The 16,716-nt window shown below is 39.3% G+C and overlaps 1 protein-coding gene across 3 annotated transcripts in view; it reads left to right on the top strand.

The window, feature by feature from the left end:
• tafa5l (TAFA chemokine like family member 5, like) overlaps positions 1-2,813 on the top strand; it is a 70,022-nt gene extending 67,209 nt beyond the window's left edge. For all 3 annotated transcript variants that reach the window (XM_034695196.1, XM_034695197.1, XM_034695199.1), the window contains one exon: positions 921-2,813. Coding sequence is in view for 1 of the 3 variants with exons in the window: in XM_034695199.1 (XP_034551090.1) it covers positions 921-1,167 (247 nt within the window). In the remaining 2 variants the exon portion in view is untranslated. The remainder of the gene's footprint in view (positions 1-920) is intronic.
• The last annotated feature ends 13,903 nt before the right edge of the window (positions 2,814-16,716 follow it).

Below are 16,716 nucleotides of genomic sequence, written 5' to 3'. Positions count from 1 at the left end.
TCTCATTAGTTCCATCATTTATTGGATAGAGTTAATTATACAAGTGGCAAAATGTGTCAAAAAAAGTCTGTTGCCTGTTTTTTAATATCCAATATTGCATGAGCTTTAGAGTGACAAGACTTTAATTTGGGGCACTCATTTAATTCCTAATTAGCTCACATGCTGTATGTAAAGTGTTTTTTTTTTTGCAGGAGCTGACACGGATGAAAATTGAAAATGCAGGGAGGGGCCGTTGGACTTAATACAACTGTGGTTCTGCTTTTTCTTGCCCGGCACTTTGAGGGGAAATAATTAAACCAACAGCAGATCAAAATGGACTTGTTTAGTATTTGTGGCTTTATGATAGGGTTTTGGTTTTCATTTAAAAGCCTGAAATAAATGGGGTGGTGCTGCTCGGATTCAATACTGATATGACAGCTCAGGTGCTCCTGAGGCATGGGTGCAATTTACAAAATCCAATCTTATTTGATTTGGTAGGAAAATCAAAAAGCTTTCATAATAGTGGCCAAATTACAACATTTTCTGTGAGCTTGCAATTATAATGAAGTGGTTTGATTAGCTACATTTATGGCTTTTTTCCAAGTGAGCTTCTTCACCTTGTTTGTGCTGCGATAGCCTTGATGATACTTGGCTTACAACTGTTCAATAAGAGGGATCCTGAGAGCTCAATGCACTGCAGATGAAGAACACAGTTACACAAGCAAATACAGACAATAATAATGATCAAATACCAACCATACATTCAAACACTGACAATACGTCAAATACGGAAAAAAAATAAACATGACCAAACACAGAAAATACAACAAAATACAAATATTCAAAAAATAAAGTGTGTGTGTAAAAATGATTATGTAACAATGGTATCTATTGATTTTTTATGTTTGTTCTCCTCTTCTCCTGTTTTCAATCTTCTGCAGGTTCATTGACATCAACGCTACAAAAGGAACTGAGGCCAATCACTACAACAGAACATTGTGTCCATACAACAACAACAACAAAAACCAGGCTCCCCAAACTTTACAAGCAGGCCTGACCTTCAGTAAAACAAAAAATAAAAAACAACCCCAGAGCTTTTCCAATCACTACAGCGAAAGACTCTCTGCAGACACTTCTAAGAACTCTGAGAAGTCTCAAGTGAGCAGCATGGTACACCATCGGCACTGAATCTTCACCGCAGCCAAATTCACAGACACATCGCAGAAAGAAAATCTCTCTGAGGAGCAGTCATAACCAGGGCAGTGGAATAATCATCCAAGTACATAACCTTTCTTTGTCCATGTTATCTAACAGTAGGTCAGCAAGGGTCGTCTCCTTGAAGATTTTTACCTTTGTGGCTTGATTTAGACTTGTCAAAAGGTCTTTCAAAAGTCAGCCCCTTCATCTTCTTTACTACCCCCCGCTATGAAGCCTTCCAGGGTTTTATTCCAGCCAAGTTTCTGTAATGACAGCTCGCTGCTAAAGAGTCGTGACTTGACTGAGGTTGAGCAAGGCCTCACTGTCCATTGGATTCCAGCCTTTTAACACCTCTCTGTCTCATTCAGCTGAGTGAAACTTTACAAGACCTCCAAAATCTCTGCATACACATAAAAGAAGGACATTGTGGAAAAGGTCTGTTGGAAAGCCACAAAAGAGACAACAGAAGAGATGTGACTGTCTTTCCTCAGTGAACGAGGGTCATGATGGTGAAATGTGGACATTTTTGGACAACTTAGCTTATAACTTATGTTTTTGTATGTGGTGCCAACATAGACTAGAACAGTAGTTTTTGTCAATGAACCTCACACATCTTGTACACACCACCGGGAGCTTTTAGCAGATGTGGACCCTTGGCTCATGTAAATGGTCTATACTATGTGTGGGTGTTTGTTAATGCTTGTGTGCCTGTGTGTAAGTGTGCGAGCGCATGTTTGCATCTGTTCACGTGTGATTATGTGTGAGTATGCTTGTGTGCCTGTGTGTGTGAGAGCGTGTGCACATCCTGAGATACACTGTGAAATAAGTCATGTCCAATGCATTATTCATACTCTTGTATAGTTTTGGGACACGCCGAGACCAGAGCTCACCATCTGGCAAAAGAAGCATTTGTGATTTTACAGATGTTGGATCTCATTTAAAACCTTCACGGATGAATCCTGGGTTTGCCTTCTCTTTTCTTTCTTGTCTTTTCTTTAGTACATACAGTAGAGATATTTATATTGGGGGGTGAAATATTATTGAAACTGGGAATCTACAGATCTACAGTAAGTCACATAAGTAAAATTCTGTAATTAAAGCTGATTCATGTGTGATTAAATGTATTCAGAATACTTGTCTAAATTGACTCTATTTTGATATGAAATGTTTTGGCCAGCTGGGAGTGCTATTTACTGATATCAAGGCTTGATATATTTGAAATTGTGTACATATATACATATATATATTCAATTAATGTATTTTATGTTTGTGGGTCTTATTCCAGAGAAGATAAAGAATAGGAGGAGCACAAGAGGCATTCTAAGAGAAGTACCAGAGGTGGACACAATAACACAAACACCAGTAAGATATGTGAAAAACAAGAGAACAAAACAGGCGACAGAAAGATGAATCAACATCTTTGTAATGCAGCATCTGAAGAATAATTTTCACCAAGGTATTGTTTGTTGCTTGCCGAAGGCAATAGTTTACATTATATTGTGCAGGTGTTCCTGTTAATGTGTCTACAACCTGATTTTTCATTTCTTTGTACTACAAAATGCTGTACATCTCCATCTTAATGTATGCATTTGAGGATATAAAGAGAGCGTCCGCTCCCGGGAGCTGTGGAGTGTGTATTCGGTGTGTGTGTGTGAGTGTTTTCCAGGTCAACAGCGGTCTGTGTAGTGAGAAAATACCAATTTCCAGCTGATCCCATACCTTTGATTTCATGCTATTTTTATTTAGCACTTCTTTGGTTCTCACTCACCGTAAATAAACTGTCTGTTTGATTTGAGGCGCTGTCAGAGCAGGAACTGCTGCTTCCACAGATCTGCTCTGTGGGTCAAATCTCACTAAGAACAGAAAAGGTAAATATCTGGAACTCCTCCTTTTCTAGTAAATTGGTTGACAAACTGTCAAAGCGTGACAGAGGGTACTAGCACATATCATCAAAGAAAGTTGTGTGAGTTGTAGCACTAAGCCGCTGACTTTGCTGCACTGTGGTGAAGGGAGCAACTAAGGCCCCAGGCTGTGTCCTTAAATTGTCAGGACTATAAATGCCTTTTGTGGTCCTCAAATGTCTTTTTATAAATAATTTAAACTTTTATTTCAAACTGTCCTTGTTGTGAAAGAGGCTTTGGTTGAAAACCCCAAAACTACAGGCCAATTATTTCCCAAACATGACACAGCAACTGTAAGAGTCAGACTGGGACAAAAACTGAACATTTTCTCCTGATGAACAGAGTGAACTCTGTAACTCTTTCATTGAATTATGATGCAGATTACTGCATGTTATATCACATAAGCATATTATATACATACTTACATATGAGCTGCCATAGGGCTACATTTAGACGTCTATAATAAGGAATAACAGGTATGTGGTATAGGTATCAAAACACACTGTGTGGGCTGCATTATATATCATATTTGCATGTGCATCATGAATCTTCCCTCTTATACCATAGCTACTCCGTTCTGATATTAAACACCACAATGATATTTCACTATGGATATTTAAACCAGTTAAAGGATAATGTGTAGTGGATGTGTGGTGTGTATATATATATTTCTATCTGTGCGGTGTCCTTGAGTGCAGAGAAAGGCGCCTTTAAATAAAATGTATTATTATTATTATTATTATTATTATTATTAGAATCCTGTAAGGGTGAGCAGGACTTGTCTCTCCCTGAATGGATTTTATTTGTATAACCTCTTTCACTTAATACTTTGCTATCAGCTAAAGACACAAACAAGTTGGCACAAAATATTCATTTAAAGATGGTTTTATTGATTTAAAATTGATTTGTTTATATGGTTTAAAAGAATAGTTCCTCTGATTCCAGTCAGTGATGCTTCTCTGGCAACAGATTCTCCTCAGCTTCCTTACATGAAGTATTAACATTAACTCTCCCATCTGTGTCTGCTGACTAACTGTTGTTATTTCCTGACTTTAAAGCCAGAGACAGAAACTGATGTTTTGCCACAGTGTTAACAGGCAGAGGTGGACTGTGAGGGAACTCCTCTCTGCTGATTGATGTGACAACTCGTGTGTGATCCGGTTGACCTAAGTGTTGCTTTTGTTTTAGTATCAAGTATTTAACACAGGCAGGTAATAAGAAAGCAGATCTTTCTAATTCATTGAACTAATGTTGTACTCCAAGAACAACAAGAAACACTTTCTGTTATTACGTTCTGAATGAAGTTTACATTTCTACATGGGGCTCAATATTATCAATCAATATTAGTTACTAACTCTGGCAATTATTGTTTCAGAACTTTATAACAAGAATTTTGTCCCGTCCCAGTTTGGTCCCTGGTGTTACACAGAGCTTTCTGTTTTAACATCAGGAAATAAGACCAGCCGCCACGCTTTCCAAAACCATTACTGACAGATAAGATTCCTGTGCTCTCTTTTCAACAGCTAAGAAATTAGCTGTTGAAAAGGTGAAAATGTAATACCCCAGAATACAGTATCATCAAGAATATTATGTATGTGCTCCAGTTGGCTGTAGAAACTGGCCTCCGTGTTTGTTGCGGTGCCAATATTCCCACTCACCTCCCACTCAGCTTGAGATGTTCTTTCAATGAGGCCCTGCTGCTGCCTCATTCCATTTCCAATGTCTGTCTCGCTGTCTAAGGGTGCTGAACGTGGGCTGCTGTCAGGATCAACAAATGGTATGAGGGTGGTATCATGCTCCCTGCCATCTATGATGCAGCGCGGTTTCTGAGATGAGAAGCTATAACCACACACTGTTCTTCAGATCTAATTATCTCTGACACCAGTCAGGTGTTTCAATGAGAAGTTTTAATACTTCACTTAGCTATTTTGTTTTCTTTCTTGTAATACCATGTGACCTTACACATTATAAATTCAGTTTTTTAAGTTATGCATAATAATGTGCACCTGTTTGATGTTTCAGACAATGTAATTAAGGGCTTCGGAGAAATCTTGAACAGAAAATGAACTCTCAGCGCAGGTAACTATCAGAGGACTCGGGCAGAAAATATGATTTTAATCGCCAATTAGTGCTTGCAATTGAGAATATGTCAAGTGATTGATGCATACAAGAGTGTGTGGATTTGAATTAGAGTGATTGGTGGTCAGATGTTCACTAATCAGTGATGAGGAAGTGCTAAAAGTCATTACTTTTTATGGGAGATTCATGTTTGCCACATATCTTCTCACGTTTTATCAAACAGCTCCAGTATGCATCACTCCCATGGAATAAGAACCAACATCAGCATCTGATTCCTGGATTCTGGTCTTACAGGCTGTTTTATCTGTTTTCCCAAAGTAATTATATCTGCACTCGTGTGATATCTTCCTCCCTCTTCAATAAAGCCTTCAGGTGCAGGATGGACAAATGTTCCTGCACTGTAGGCCTTCATCGTTGTATCTCAGTTTTGCCACTAAGCTCTCCACATCCGCGATGGATCCCTGGCCGAGCCTAATGAGACACAAACACACCCCTGAGGCTCCGGCTGACTTGCTAAACACTGCGTTGTTGAACAGCGCCGCAGTGTAGCAAATTAGCATTTATGCCCACATAAAAATCCATTTACTGATCCATTAGCTTAGCATAGTGCTAATGAGTTGCTGGTGATGGCTCGCAAGGGACTTTGGTTAGGAAGCAGATCGTCATTAAAGGTAGGCACTTACAGGGCAAGAGCTTCAGACATGTAGAGAGTACGTGGCTTCGACTTCAGAGTACTAGAACTTCCTTTTTAAAAAGTTAACAACACGGCAATTTCTCTCTTTCTCCTCTCCTGAAATGCTGCCCAGACAGCTGCATGTTCAGCTTGTGGGAAGTGAAAGTGCTGCTGTCTCATGAAATCTGTTGAACCATCCTTCAAACTAACGATGAGGAGGCGGTAGCACTCAACAATTACAACCCGTCCCAGAAAAGCAGAGCAGCACTGGCTGCAGAAGACAGTTGGTAAGTGAAAAAGAAGAATACAATGAAAGGTATCAATTGACTGATCCCTAAGCAGCTTAGAGATTTCGGGAGAGATGTCTGCCTTATTTTCTGTGGCCCTTCCTCTCTATTATCACAACAGACACTTAGATGTCAGATTCAGACCTGCTTAGCTGAAGGTAGCATATGTAGAATGTCGAATCATCCCATATCTGCTTGACACCGATGAACGTGAAAGGCAGACATGCTGCTAAATTAAATGTCATTCACAACACTAAGAGAATTCCTATGAGGAGTGAAGCTGGCAGAATGATATCAGCATCGTCTGGAAAATGTTTCCACCCTGCCAACGCCTCCAAGTCCAGGGCCCTTTGTGGTACTTCAACACTGAAGGGGAGTCAGCTCCGGGGGGGAAGATGAAGGTATAAAATGGTAGTTTTGCTAGAGCAACACAAGCTAATTTATCATTCTCCAGGGGTCAGGCGACGCTCCCTTGGTTGTGAATTTTAATGTTGTTTTTTATGGGTCTTAATAAACTCTATTTTGCTGCAAGCGTTTATGCAGAAGAGCACAACATCCTTCACTCGGCTCATTTAGTGAGTCAAGGAGAGACGGGCCAGAGCCAAATTTAACCAATGGAGTCATCATTTTTTTACGCTAGCAGGACAAAGTCAGGTGAAATATGGAAGGTATTGCAAAAGTTTACAGAGTTTTTCACGTGGTTTTGAAGATCTATGCTTCACGCTTCATAGTAATCATTCAGAAGAAGTAGTCTAATACTTCAACAGCTACAGCGTAATGCTAGCATCAGGTATGGTATCAGAAATAGACAAAATCTCTTGCATTGTCAGTTCAGAAGTAAAATTCAGTCATCATTAGTTCAACATTTTCATATCTCCAGGTTCACGACCACATGCTATACCCTGAAGTGTTCCTGTCGTTGATACCATGCACATATTCATAAGCTTACTCATGCTCTACAAGTGTTTTCACCAGGACGTGTGACGAGTATTTCAGCACTTGGCAGACCTGCTGAGCGCCCGTGTCAACACCATACTCTTCATGAACACAGAATTCTTGTTGCCATGTACTTGAGAAAGAAAGAAGTAGGTCTTTTTGACCTCTTTAGAAAAGACTGAATTTCTCTTCATCCTGACAGCTATCCATTAGCATACTGACAGGCCATGATTCATAGCCAGCTATGGCCTTGACTACGACACATTGATTGATTGATACACACACAGACAAATCAATGTTTCATTCAGATGCGTGCCACATTTTTATTTTATTTTATTTCAGCATAGATAATTGGAAGTGGGACAGAACATGATGAATGTCTGGGTAAACACTACAAACAAGTATTATGATTATTCTTTTGTGGTGAAAACCAAAACAACACAGCAGTGAATGTTGAAAATCCAGATATTTCAGTATTTCACTGGCAAGAAACCAGGAAGATCCCCAACAAACACAAGCATCTGGTCACTTTACAATTTACCTGCAAAATTGACCGGCTTATTAGCTTTAGCTGTACCTTAAATTTGGTTCTTTTTGGCAGATTTAACATACTGAACAAATGCGGTCAATATTCTGAACACCTGTTTTAGTCTGCATGGTTGCATTATGGTTTTAAAGCATGATGTTAGCATTTAGTTCAATGCACCAATGTGTCTAGCCATCTGGGGCGCATCCAGAAGGGTGGGCAGGAGTGGCATAGGTGTCCCTTGAAACCTGAATCCTTACTGTCTAATTACCTTATTAGGGCCGTGATGTTTGTTAAAATCAACTATTTGGTCTGTGATGAAGCAGGCTGCTAGTAGTTCTCTTTGTGTTTGAAGCAGTGGTATATACAGTATGTAGTTATTTTTGGTCTCATTCTGCAAAAAATGAATTGAAGTGGTCTGAAAGAACATCTGACTGCTGCACCTTTTCTTCACTCTGTATTCAGGCTTCCAAATTCTAGGGAGGGACAGACCAATCACAGCTCATTTCAGAGATAAGGCGTTCCTATTGGCTGTTCCTCAGATGGTGAATCGGCAATCCAATGGCAGGGGTCCCAGTACGAGAAGTTACAAGTCTTAGCATCAGCAATGACTGCATACATGGTAAAGCAACCTAAAACAAGGAAGACTGATCACTAATAAACATTGTTCTTTTTTTAAATGATTCAAATAACAAAGAATTTGAACTACTATCATTGGAGCTGTTCAAAGCCAAAGTGAGTTGTTTCTTCTGGGGTCAGGCTGCCTCTAAGACTGTCCCAATAAAGATAAGTCAGGGGTCACATCTTGCTATTGACCGATTTATGCAGCAGGAAATTCTCTGTGATAAGAGTATGGATCTCCATGCAGGCCTACTGCCTTGTTTATTGAATTTTAAAAGGTTGAATGGCACCATTTAACACTGGGGTCAATTCATCACATGATTGCATCCTGCCACATCTGTCTCACTGATCTCCAGCCCTGCACGCAGCCAATTAACAGGCCTACTGCTGAGGACACGACTGCTTATTTGAACGATGATTGCCTTTGGCCTCAACAGCAGCTCCACGTCCATGGTAGTCACACAAAGAGAACATCCAGATGTCACAGAGGACGCTGGGTACTCGTGTAAGGGAAAGGACGAATGTTCATTTTATTAGAGCGACAACTGAGAGACATCACGGGCTCCAAGTCAAGAGCACGGCCTGATGAGACTGCAACAGAATCACAGCACTCTCTACTTGAGGACAGCCTTCAGTCAAATGCACTCCTCTTTATGAAATGAAGCACAGAAGGTGAATTATGGACAGAGAAATGAAAAGCACTCAAGTTGCTATAAATTGATTGTGTAATTTCATGTTTCATGAAGAGGTTCAAGGTGACAATAAATAGTACATTTTTTATCGTGTCAACTAATCCCATGAAGAGACTAGCTCCAGCAATAAATACATCCTGATAATAGATGTTGTTTGTGCTGCAAAAGCCTGATCTAGATTATTATTCTGTTTCATGGAACTCCATTGTTGGCCTAGAACTATTAAAAACACATTAATAAACCACACTGTTGTGCATATTAAAATGTTTCTGCATCACAAAAAACAGCAGTTTATTTGGACTCCAGAATACAACTAGGTGCTAAACACTGAACAAGACAGGCACAGACAGATATTCATCTTCAATACCCAGCTTTCTTACTTATCACCTGGCTGTGGTAAATACTTGATTCTGATTGGTCAAAACGTCTTGCCCACCGTGGCTAACTCTCTACACCAAAGTGACTTCAGAGACAACCTTATTGTACTTTTTTATCAAATCAATAAAGTAATCTGGCACATTTCGTCTATGCCTGTTGACACTGTGGCAAAAGCGTTAGTGTCCATCTAAGGCTGGTCTTGAGAGTCTTGAATTAATTAATGACAATTAATGAAAGACGTTGACTAAGAAGTGAAAAGGTGCCTTTAGGTATTGTTCCAAAATTAGGACAACTTGGGAAAATATTGAAAAGTCAACCTCTAAAATATGCGATTATAAAAATGAGTTTCACCAGTGATTTGTCTTTCCAAAACTGTGGCAAAATAAGACACTTGTCTGGATGTCAAATTCTGTTTTCATCATTAGTTTTTAAGAAACTTATTCTGCAAAATTGTAAAAAATAAAGGAAGCACCTTCTCTTCAAATGTGGAAAACACTAATGAAATATAATTTGAGCATTGAAAGGACAATATTGACGGACAGCAACACAGAAAAACTATTCCACAGCACATGGGACAAGATTTATGAAGCTCTATAGACTGAGAGAAACCACAAAATCATCCGACTTCCATACATTTAAGGAACCCTCCTTAAACTTGCTGTGTTGTGTTAATGCAAGCGTGTGTGTGTGTGTGTGTGTGTGTGTGTGTGTGTGTGTGTGTGTGTGTGTGTGTGTGTGTGTGTGTGTGTGTGTGTGTGTGTGTGTGCGTGCGTGTGTGTGTGTGTGTGTGTGTGTGTGAGGTCAATTTAATTGAACTGTAATTGTGAATGAATGACACGAATAGGATCCATGAAATGAAATTTGATTTTCTTTGGGGTTTTTTCACTCTTTTTTTGGAATTATGATGACTAATTATTTGAAACACAGAATGTAAAGATGAATTTAGACCCTTGCACATTCAATGAAATAAATTATTTTTTTTTTTTAAAAGAAGTGAAAAGTTAGACGTTAACTGAATGTCTTTGTTTAGACCACATTTCACTTCTGATATCTGCTAGATGAATTCACACAACTATTAGCGTCAGTTTCAGTGGCTGAAATAACTGTGCAGGTGAGCTGTACATGACAGTCCCTAGAGCTGAATTCAAACCCACATCACCAGCTTTTGGGTCAGGCACACATCACTGTCAGCTTCCATGGTCTCTATGTATCTGGCTATATGTTAGACATCAATCATGACTACATCAAGATCAAGCGGTCGTTCTGCCATCGTATTCAAGGGTGCACATGCTTTCTTTTCACTTCACTGTAGAGTGCTCATAACGTTTCCCTTTTCTCTGAACCTTCTTGTAAACATCAAACAGCCCATATTGACCAATGGACTCTGTTTGTGTGGAAAATAAAATATGTTTCATCAAATTTCATCTTTACTTTGACCACATTTCAACAACAACTGGACAACTGCTTTGGGGTAAATTTAAACACAATAATTACTCTAGTTGAAATAAAGTCCTGGATGTAAATCACATTTCAATGTTGAAGTTCCACTTAGAGCTCACTGGGATGGACCAATTTAAATTAGCAGCATTAAACTGAACAGACTTTTAAAAATGGAGCATAATATTTATAAGTATGTTTAAATTAATGTTTAATGACCTGAATGTAAAAATATTTTTGTTTTTGTTAACTTAGAATTAGCTTTTTCATATCCTCATAAAGAGTGGGTCCCCTTCCAGGGAGGCTGCCATCTTGTACTGTCATTTTTCTACCATAGCACAGAATGGACAAACTAGCAGAATACTTAACACATTTTTGTAATAAGTGAGTGGCTGTGAGAAAGGCACCAGTCGAATCAATAAAATGATTGTTGTGTGTTGTATTAAAAGACATTTTTGATGGTAAAAAAACTAGCACATGGAGGACCATACTTATCATGCATCCCCACAGCTTCGTGTCTTCCAAAGCCACCTTTGCTGACCAGGATGTGGCTAAATATCCCCATTTCTACACACTGTACCTTTGAATGCATGAGCACAAACTATTCTGCTCATGAATATGTTTCAATGTTCTCTGTTTTTTGTATTTGTTAATTTTTCTGTTTTTGTGTTTGCACTTTTTATGTTTTAATTGTACTCCAGACATTTTTGAAAATGAGGCCATGCCCCTGAAGATTTTGCTGGATTAAAAAAAGGTTGAATACATGAAAGAATGAGCATCTAAACTAATATGCAACTGAAAACTGTGCTTTGGTAAATTTTCATACACAGCACAGTTTTAACTTTCTATACTTTTTTCAGAAATTAAATTTGTGACCAGTTTTCTTTTAGATGTCTGCCCTCGGTAAGAACAGATGGGCTTTGAACTCAATGTCACACACAATGTAGAGAGATCATACAGTTATTAAAGCTCTATTTCTGTCATGTTGGTTCCATAATGAGATAAATCTATTATCATGTGAATGAATGCTTTTCTGAATAACCCTGATTGGTCCTCATTCTGCAGTTCTTTCACCTTGATTAACCGTAATTAGCGCCCATTACTTACCTTCATTTTTACCACACTCAATAACCACTTGTAGCTTACGGCATTGACCTGCTTATAATAACAGAATCTTTTCCAGCATTTTCTGTGACCCAGCAAGAATACAATTAATTATTTTAAAGATCGCTATTGTTCATGTAATTATTGTCAGTAAATGTATCTGAATAACCCGAAGCTGTCTATTCATTCAGTCCTGCCTCAGCCTCAGTCCCACAACGGGTGATTAAGCACGATCCATACTCCCCCACCAGAACAAACTCCCCTTTCCACGCCTGCAACCAAAGTAACCAGATATCCTCAACTGTGAAATATGTAAACGTGAAAAAAAAAAGTGTCCGTCATTGCAGGCAGTCTGTCATTGCCAGTCTTGATTAGCTCAAACTCTGCTGAGCTCAGTGTACTGTCCCGGCGCTTCTGACTCCAAGACGAGGTCCTCTGGGTTTTAGCTGTGACAGATTGAGGGTGTCAGGAGGGACTCCCAAGGGTGTGTGTGTGTGCATGTGCGTGCATGCATTTGAGTGTGTGAGGGGCTGTTCAGACTCGTGCATGTGTGTGATATCCGTTTAAGTGTGTGTGCATGCATTTGCCTTTGTGCATCAGTGCATGATCTAACATGGGCTCATGTGTGTGTGTATATGCTTGCTGCCCACGTACTATGTTAGCGCGTGTTTGCTTGTGTGTGTGTATGTGTATGTGTGTGTGTGTGTGTGCTTGGGAGTGTGAGTGGTTGGAGGCTGAGTGTACCAGGGCCAAGATCTCGTCTGTGAATCACATGTCTCCCATCAGTCTGACAGCATTAAGCCGAGCCCAATCAATACCCCGAGGGCCTCCAATCCCTCCGACTGAACGACAGAGAGAGAGACAGACACACCAGAGGGTGACTGGGAAAGGGTGAGAGGGGGAGACAAAGAGAGTGTGATAGAGAAATGACTTGTAAAGTGATGGATAAGAGCATTGAGTCCAAGGCTGCATTCACATTGCAGCTAAAGTGTCCCTGCTATCATTTATGTCCTTCTGCGAGGCTCATGCAGTGAGATGTTTTCTGTCCCAGTGGCACAAAACATAAAACCACATAGTTTATCTTGATTATGTGAATGTTTTACTTATCTTATAACCAGATCTTGAAGAATGCAATGCATGTTAAACATGAATAAATTTGCTCATTACTCTGTGTTTCATCTGAAAGCAACAGTATGTCTTACGCAAAGCGAGACATCTTTCACTGAAAGTCAAATTTGGATGTGATTTGCATTTCGTTAAACGAGATTTTAAGGTACTACAAAATGACAAAACAATTACCTTTTAAAATAAAATAAAATTGGTATTCAGCTCAAAACACAGGTGTGTAGAAGTGCAGACAGAAAGCAGACAGATGCAGAAATAGACAACAATCAATTTTGGAAAACTCTGAGAGCTGACAGAAAAATTATATAGGCAGAGCAACAGAGAAGCTACACATCTCTCATCTCAACAAACAAGGAAAACAGACAGCGAGTGGAGAAAGTTCCAGGAAAAAGTTGCAAGTTCAGTGACAGAATAATTCAGCCAGGAGTTCTTCTCACATCAGCTCTGAATTACTCCTCTTTTCAGGTGTTGGTTGTTTTTACAGGAGGTTCTCTTCTAACCCTGGGCGCGGGCCTTCCCTCTGGCTATGCTAACAGGGCTGTCAGGGGTGAAGAAACACCAGAGAAGCTGCTGTTGCATGTCCTGGTCTCCCCTCGATGTTCTGCTGTAGGTCTCTCTCTCTCTCTCTCTCTCTCTCTCTCTCTCTCTCTCTCTCTCTCTCTCTCTCTCTCTCCCTCTCTCACTCTCTCTCTCTCTCTCCCTCTCTCTCCCTCTGATGTCTGACTTTCCCTTTTCATTTTAACTAACTTCTGGCTTCTCTCGATACCGTTGTTTGAAAATTAAACATTTAATCATGCTGCAGTTTGTTTAAGAAAATTGGATTCTTGAGAGTGAAAGTGAAGAGATGCAAATTTTTGCAGGGTTGAACAAATTTAGGCAAAAATATAACTTCTCAAACCAAAAATTATTCTTCCTAAAGCAATGTCAGCTTTAAGGCTGCTTCTAAAATTGTCTGGTCAATCTTAATTATATGCCTCTAGGCTTATCAGATCCTTAAACCAATGTATGGTTGTACATCAGCTGCATATTGCACGACGATTTTGTCAAACTCAAAACTTGCAAAACTTGCAAAAGGAGCATTTTCGTGAATGATAAGGATGGATGTTGTAATATCTGTTCAATGCTTATTCCAAATAAGGGAAACTCAGGCAATATGCTTCAACATAATTACAAACGTTCCATCAAGCTGGTTTCAATCACAAGAAAGCCATGCGTTTTACAGACAAGGCATGAGTGCCACCGCTTCACACCCGTGCAGCTCGTGAGTTTCAAATTAGATGGTAAATATGCTGTTTTAAAATATAAATGAAGCTAATACAATTATTCTCATTTCATCTGTTTTATATGATCTCAGACTGTTGCAAGGTTTTTTTTTACTCTGTCTCTGCTCTGAGTTCAGGTAGTGTGTCTTTTTTTGCATGCAGGAAAACTGATCATAAGTCAATGAGGGGATTAAACAAGAACTTCTAGTTTGAGAGTGAAAATTGTGAGATAGATAGATAGATAGATAGATAGATAGATAGATAGATAGATAGATAGATAGATAGATAGATAGATAGATAGATAGATAGATAGATAGATAGATAGATAGATAGATAGATAGAGAAAGGGAGAGAGGAGAGATAGAGAGGGCAGAGGAGGTAGATCGGCAGACAGATCAAGCATGTTTTGCTCCGTGTCCCCAGGGGGGGACATGTCCAGATGGCTCATTGGAAAGTATCCTCCCTCTTCGTCCACAAGAGTCCTGTCTCTCATGCAACACACAGGGCTCGTTATTCATCCACTCTTCCCCTGTACTGTCTACTGTGCTCTTTTATCTACAGGAGCCTCATATATTCTCTGTTCTTCACTCTGAACACGGGTCACTTGCTGTTTTTCTGCAACAAAAAAATAAGAAGCAATTAAGTAACTTCGGTGTTGATATGTAAAATAATGTCCGAGCACAAATGTCAATCCTAATAAAAACATAATGAAACATTTACTCCCTGCAAGTGTTTGCAAGTCCCTGCAAAAGATAAGGAGGAATATTTATCGCCTAGTTCACAAATGGCTGACTATTATTTTCTTTTATTATCAAAGGATACATGCTGGGTATGAAAATTTAAATCCTTCCTTCTTTAATTTGAAAGAAAAAAAAGCTCTCAGTCAGCAGTGCAGCCCTTCATCCAGGTTTATAACGTGTGCATCTTCGGAATGCAAATCAATGAGTTAGCAAAGCGGTGATTGGAATTCCACACGTATGGGCATTTGATCGGAATTTGCGCCAGGATCCAGTGGGTGAGTCGATCAGGGGTAATTCACTATGAAATATCCAGAGTTACGCTCCGGTGGGCGCATCTGGCCCCCGCCATTCATTTTGTTTTGCCATTCCAATGTGGCAATCAAAATGAATTAGCATGACAATTTTATTTCTGAAAAGGCTTAGGGCGACCCATTTTATTGATGAATTTCAATAAGGACTTGACAAAGGTCCTTTGAAATTGACTGCCCCCCCCTCCCCTTCTACTTGACCTTCAGGTATCTGTGTCTCTTCTGTGTATGAGTGTGGGCCCTGTAAATGTCCATATCAGCCGTAATCGTTTTATATCAGCGTCTAGAGCTGTATTAGTCGGGGCTTGAGAAGGTAAGCACCTGAGGTGATGAAAAGGTCTGAATGGATGATGATAATAGTCATAAATCTCCTCATATGTTGTGCTAGACAGCCGAACTGCCAATTCTAATCTTTTCCTCAATTTGTCAGAGGGTTTAATATATTGTAATTTGGATGATTGATGGTTAGTTTTTGACAGTGCTGAAGGTGATATAGGTGTATAAAATATCACTCCTGGTACTGCCCTAAGATTTAATATAGTTCTGGGGTGGATAGGGTGGAGAGATTTAAGCCAAAGTTTTAAGTTACGCAGCAAGATTCCCACGGTCCAGAGGAAAATTGTTTTTACTGGCTTCACAGAGCATCATTTATTTTAAAGCAGCTAAGGATTTGTAGTAACTTCTGTAGGCAGTCAACAACTGACCGTTAAATCAAATGAAAGACTTCAGTTTAATAGAACTATGATGATGCCTACTCTGAATTTGAGTGCTTCTAATAATAATGAGAAAATATTACAGTAAAAGTTATTTTTCATTGTAGTCAGAATACGATTTACATATTTATTATTTAATGCATAAAAAGCCATTTTAAAGAAAGCACTGAAATTAATTTTCCAAACTTGAGAGAAATAATTAAAAGGTGTAGGTTAACTTTTCTTGTCATTTTATCTGATAATCATAAATACAGGATTAATTTAGCAGCTTTAACACCTGCTTTTCTCTTCTCCTGTGAAGAAGAAGAGGGCTTTAGCTTGTTCTGTCAACATGTTAAGTTTGAACTGCATCTCTTGAGGTGGAGAAAATATTAATTTTGACACAAAATGTAAACATTTTCATGACGTTGGTGAGTGACAGATTGTGTGAGGTGCCTGATGGATTGATTACATTAAGCTCGCCTTTATTTGATTTGTTTTCATGATGCACATTTGAGTTGGTGTGATTGGCCAAAAGATTTGTGCTTTGCCCCTTTGGAACGCTTGACACTGCCGATTTTAATATTCACTATAATGTCAAAACACATGACACATACAGTTTTTAACTGCTGGTGGGAATAATACAAGTCAATTCGTTCTTCCCACACAGATCTGTTTTTGCTCCAATTCTTTCTCGTCTTAGAGCATGCTATGTCTATTTATTTCCTCCTGCTGTGTCAGTCCTCTCAGCTGACTCCTCCTGTCGCGTAAACAACGAA

The sequence above is a fragment of the Notolabrus celidotus genome, chromosome 11, assembly GCF_009762535.1.
Source record: "Notolabrus celidotus isolate fNotCel1 chromosome 11, fNotCel1.pri, whole genome shotgun sequence".
Taxonomy (NCBI): Eukaryota; Metazoa; Chordata; class Actinopteri; order Labriformes; family Labridae; genus Notolabrus; species Notolabrus celidotus.
This window is presented reverse-complemented; position numbering and strand designations above follow the sequence as displayed.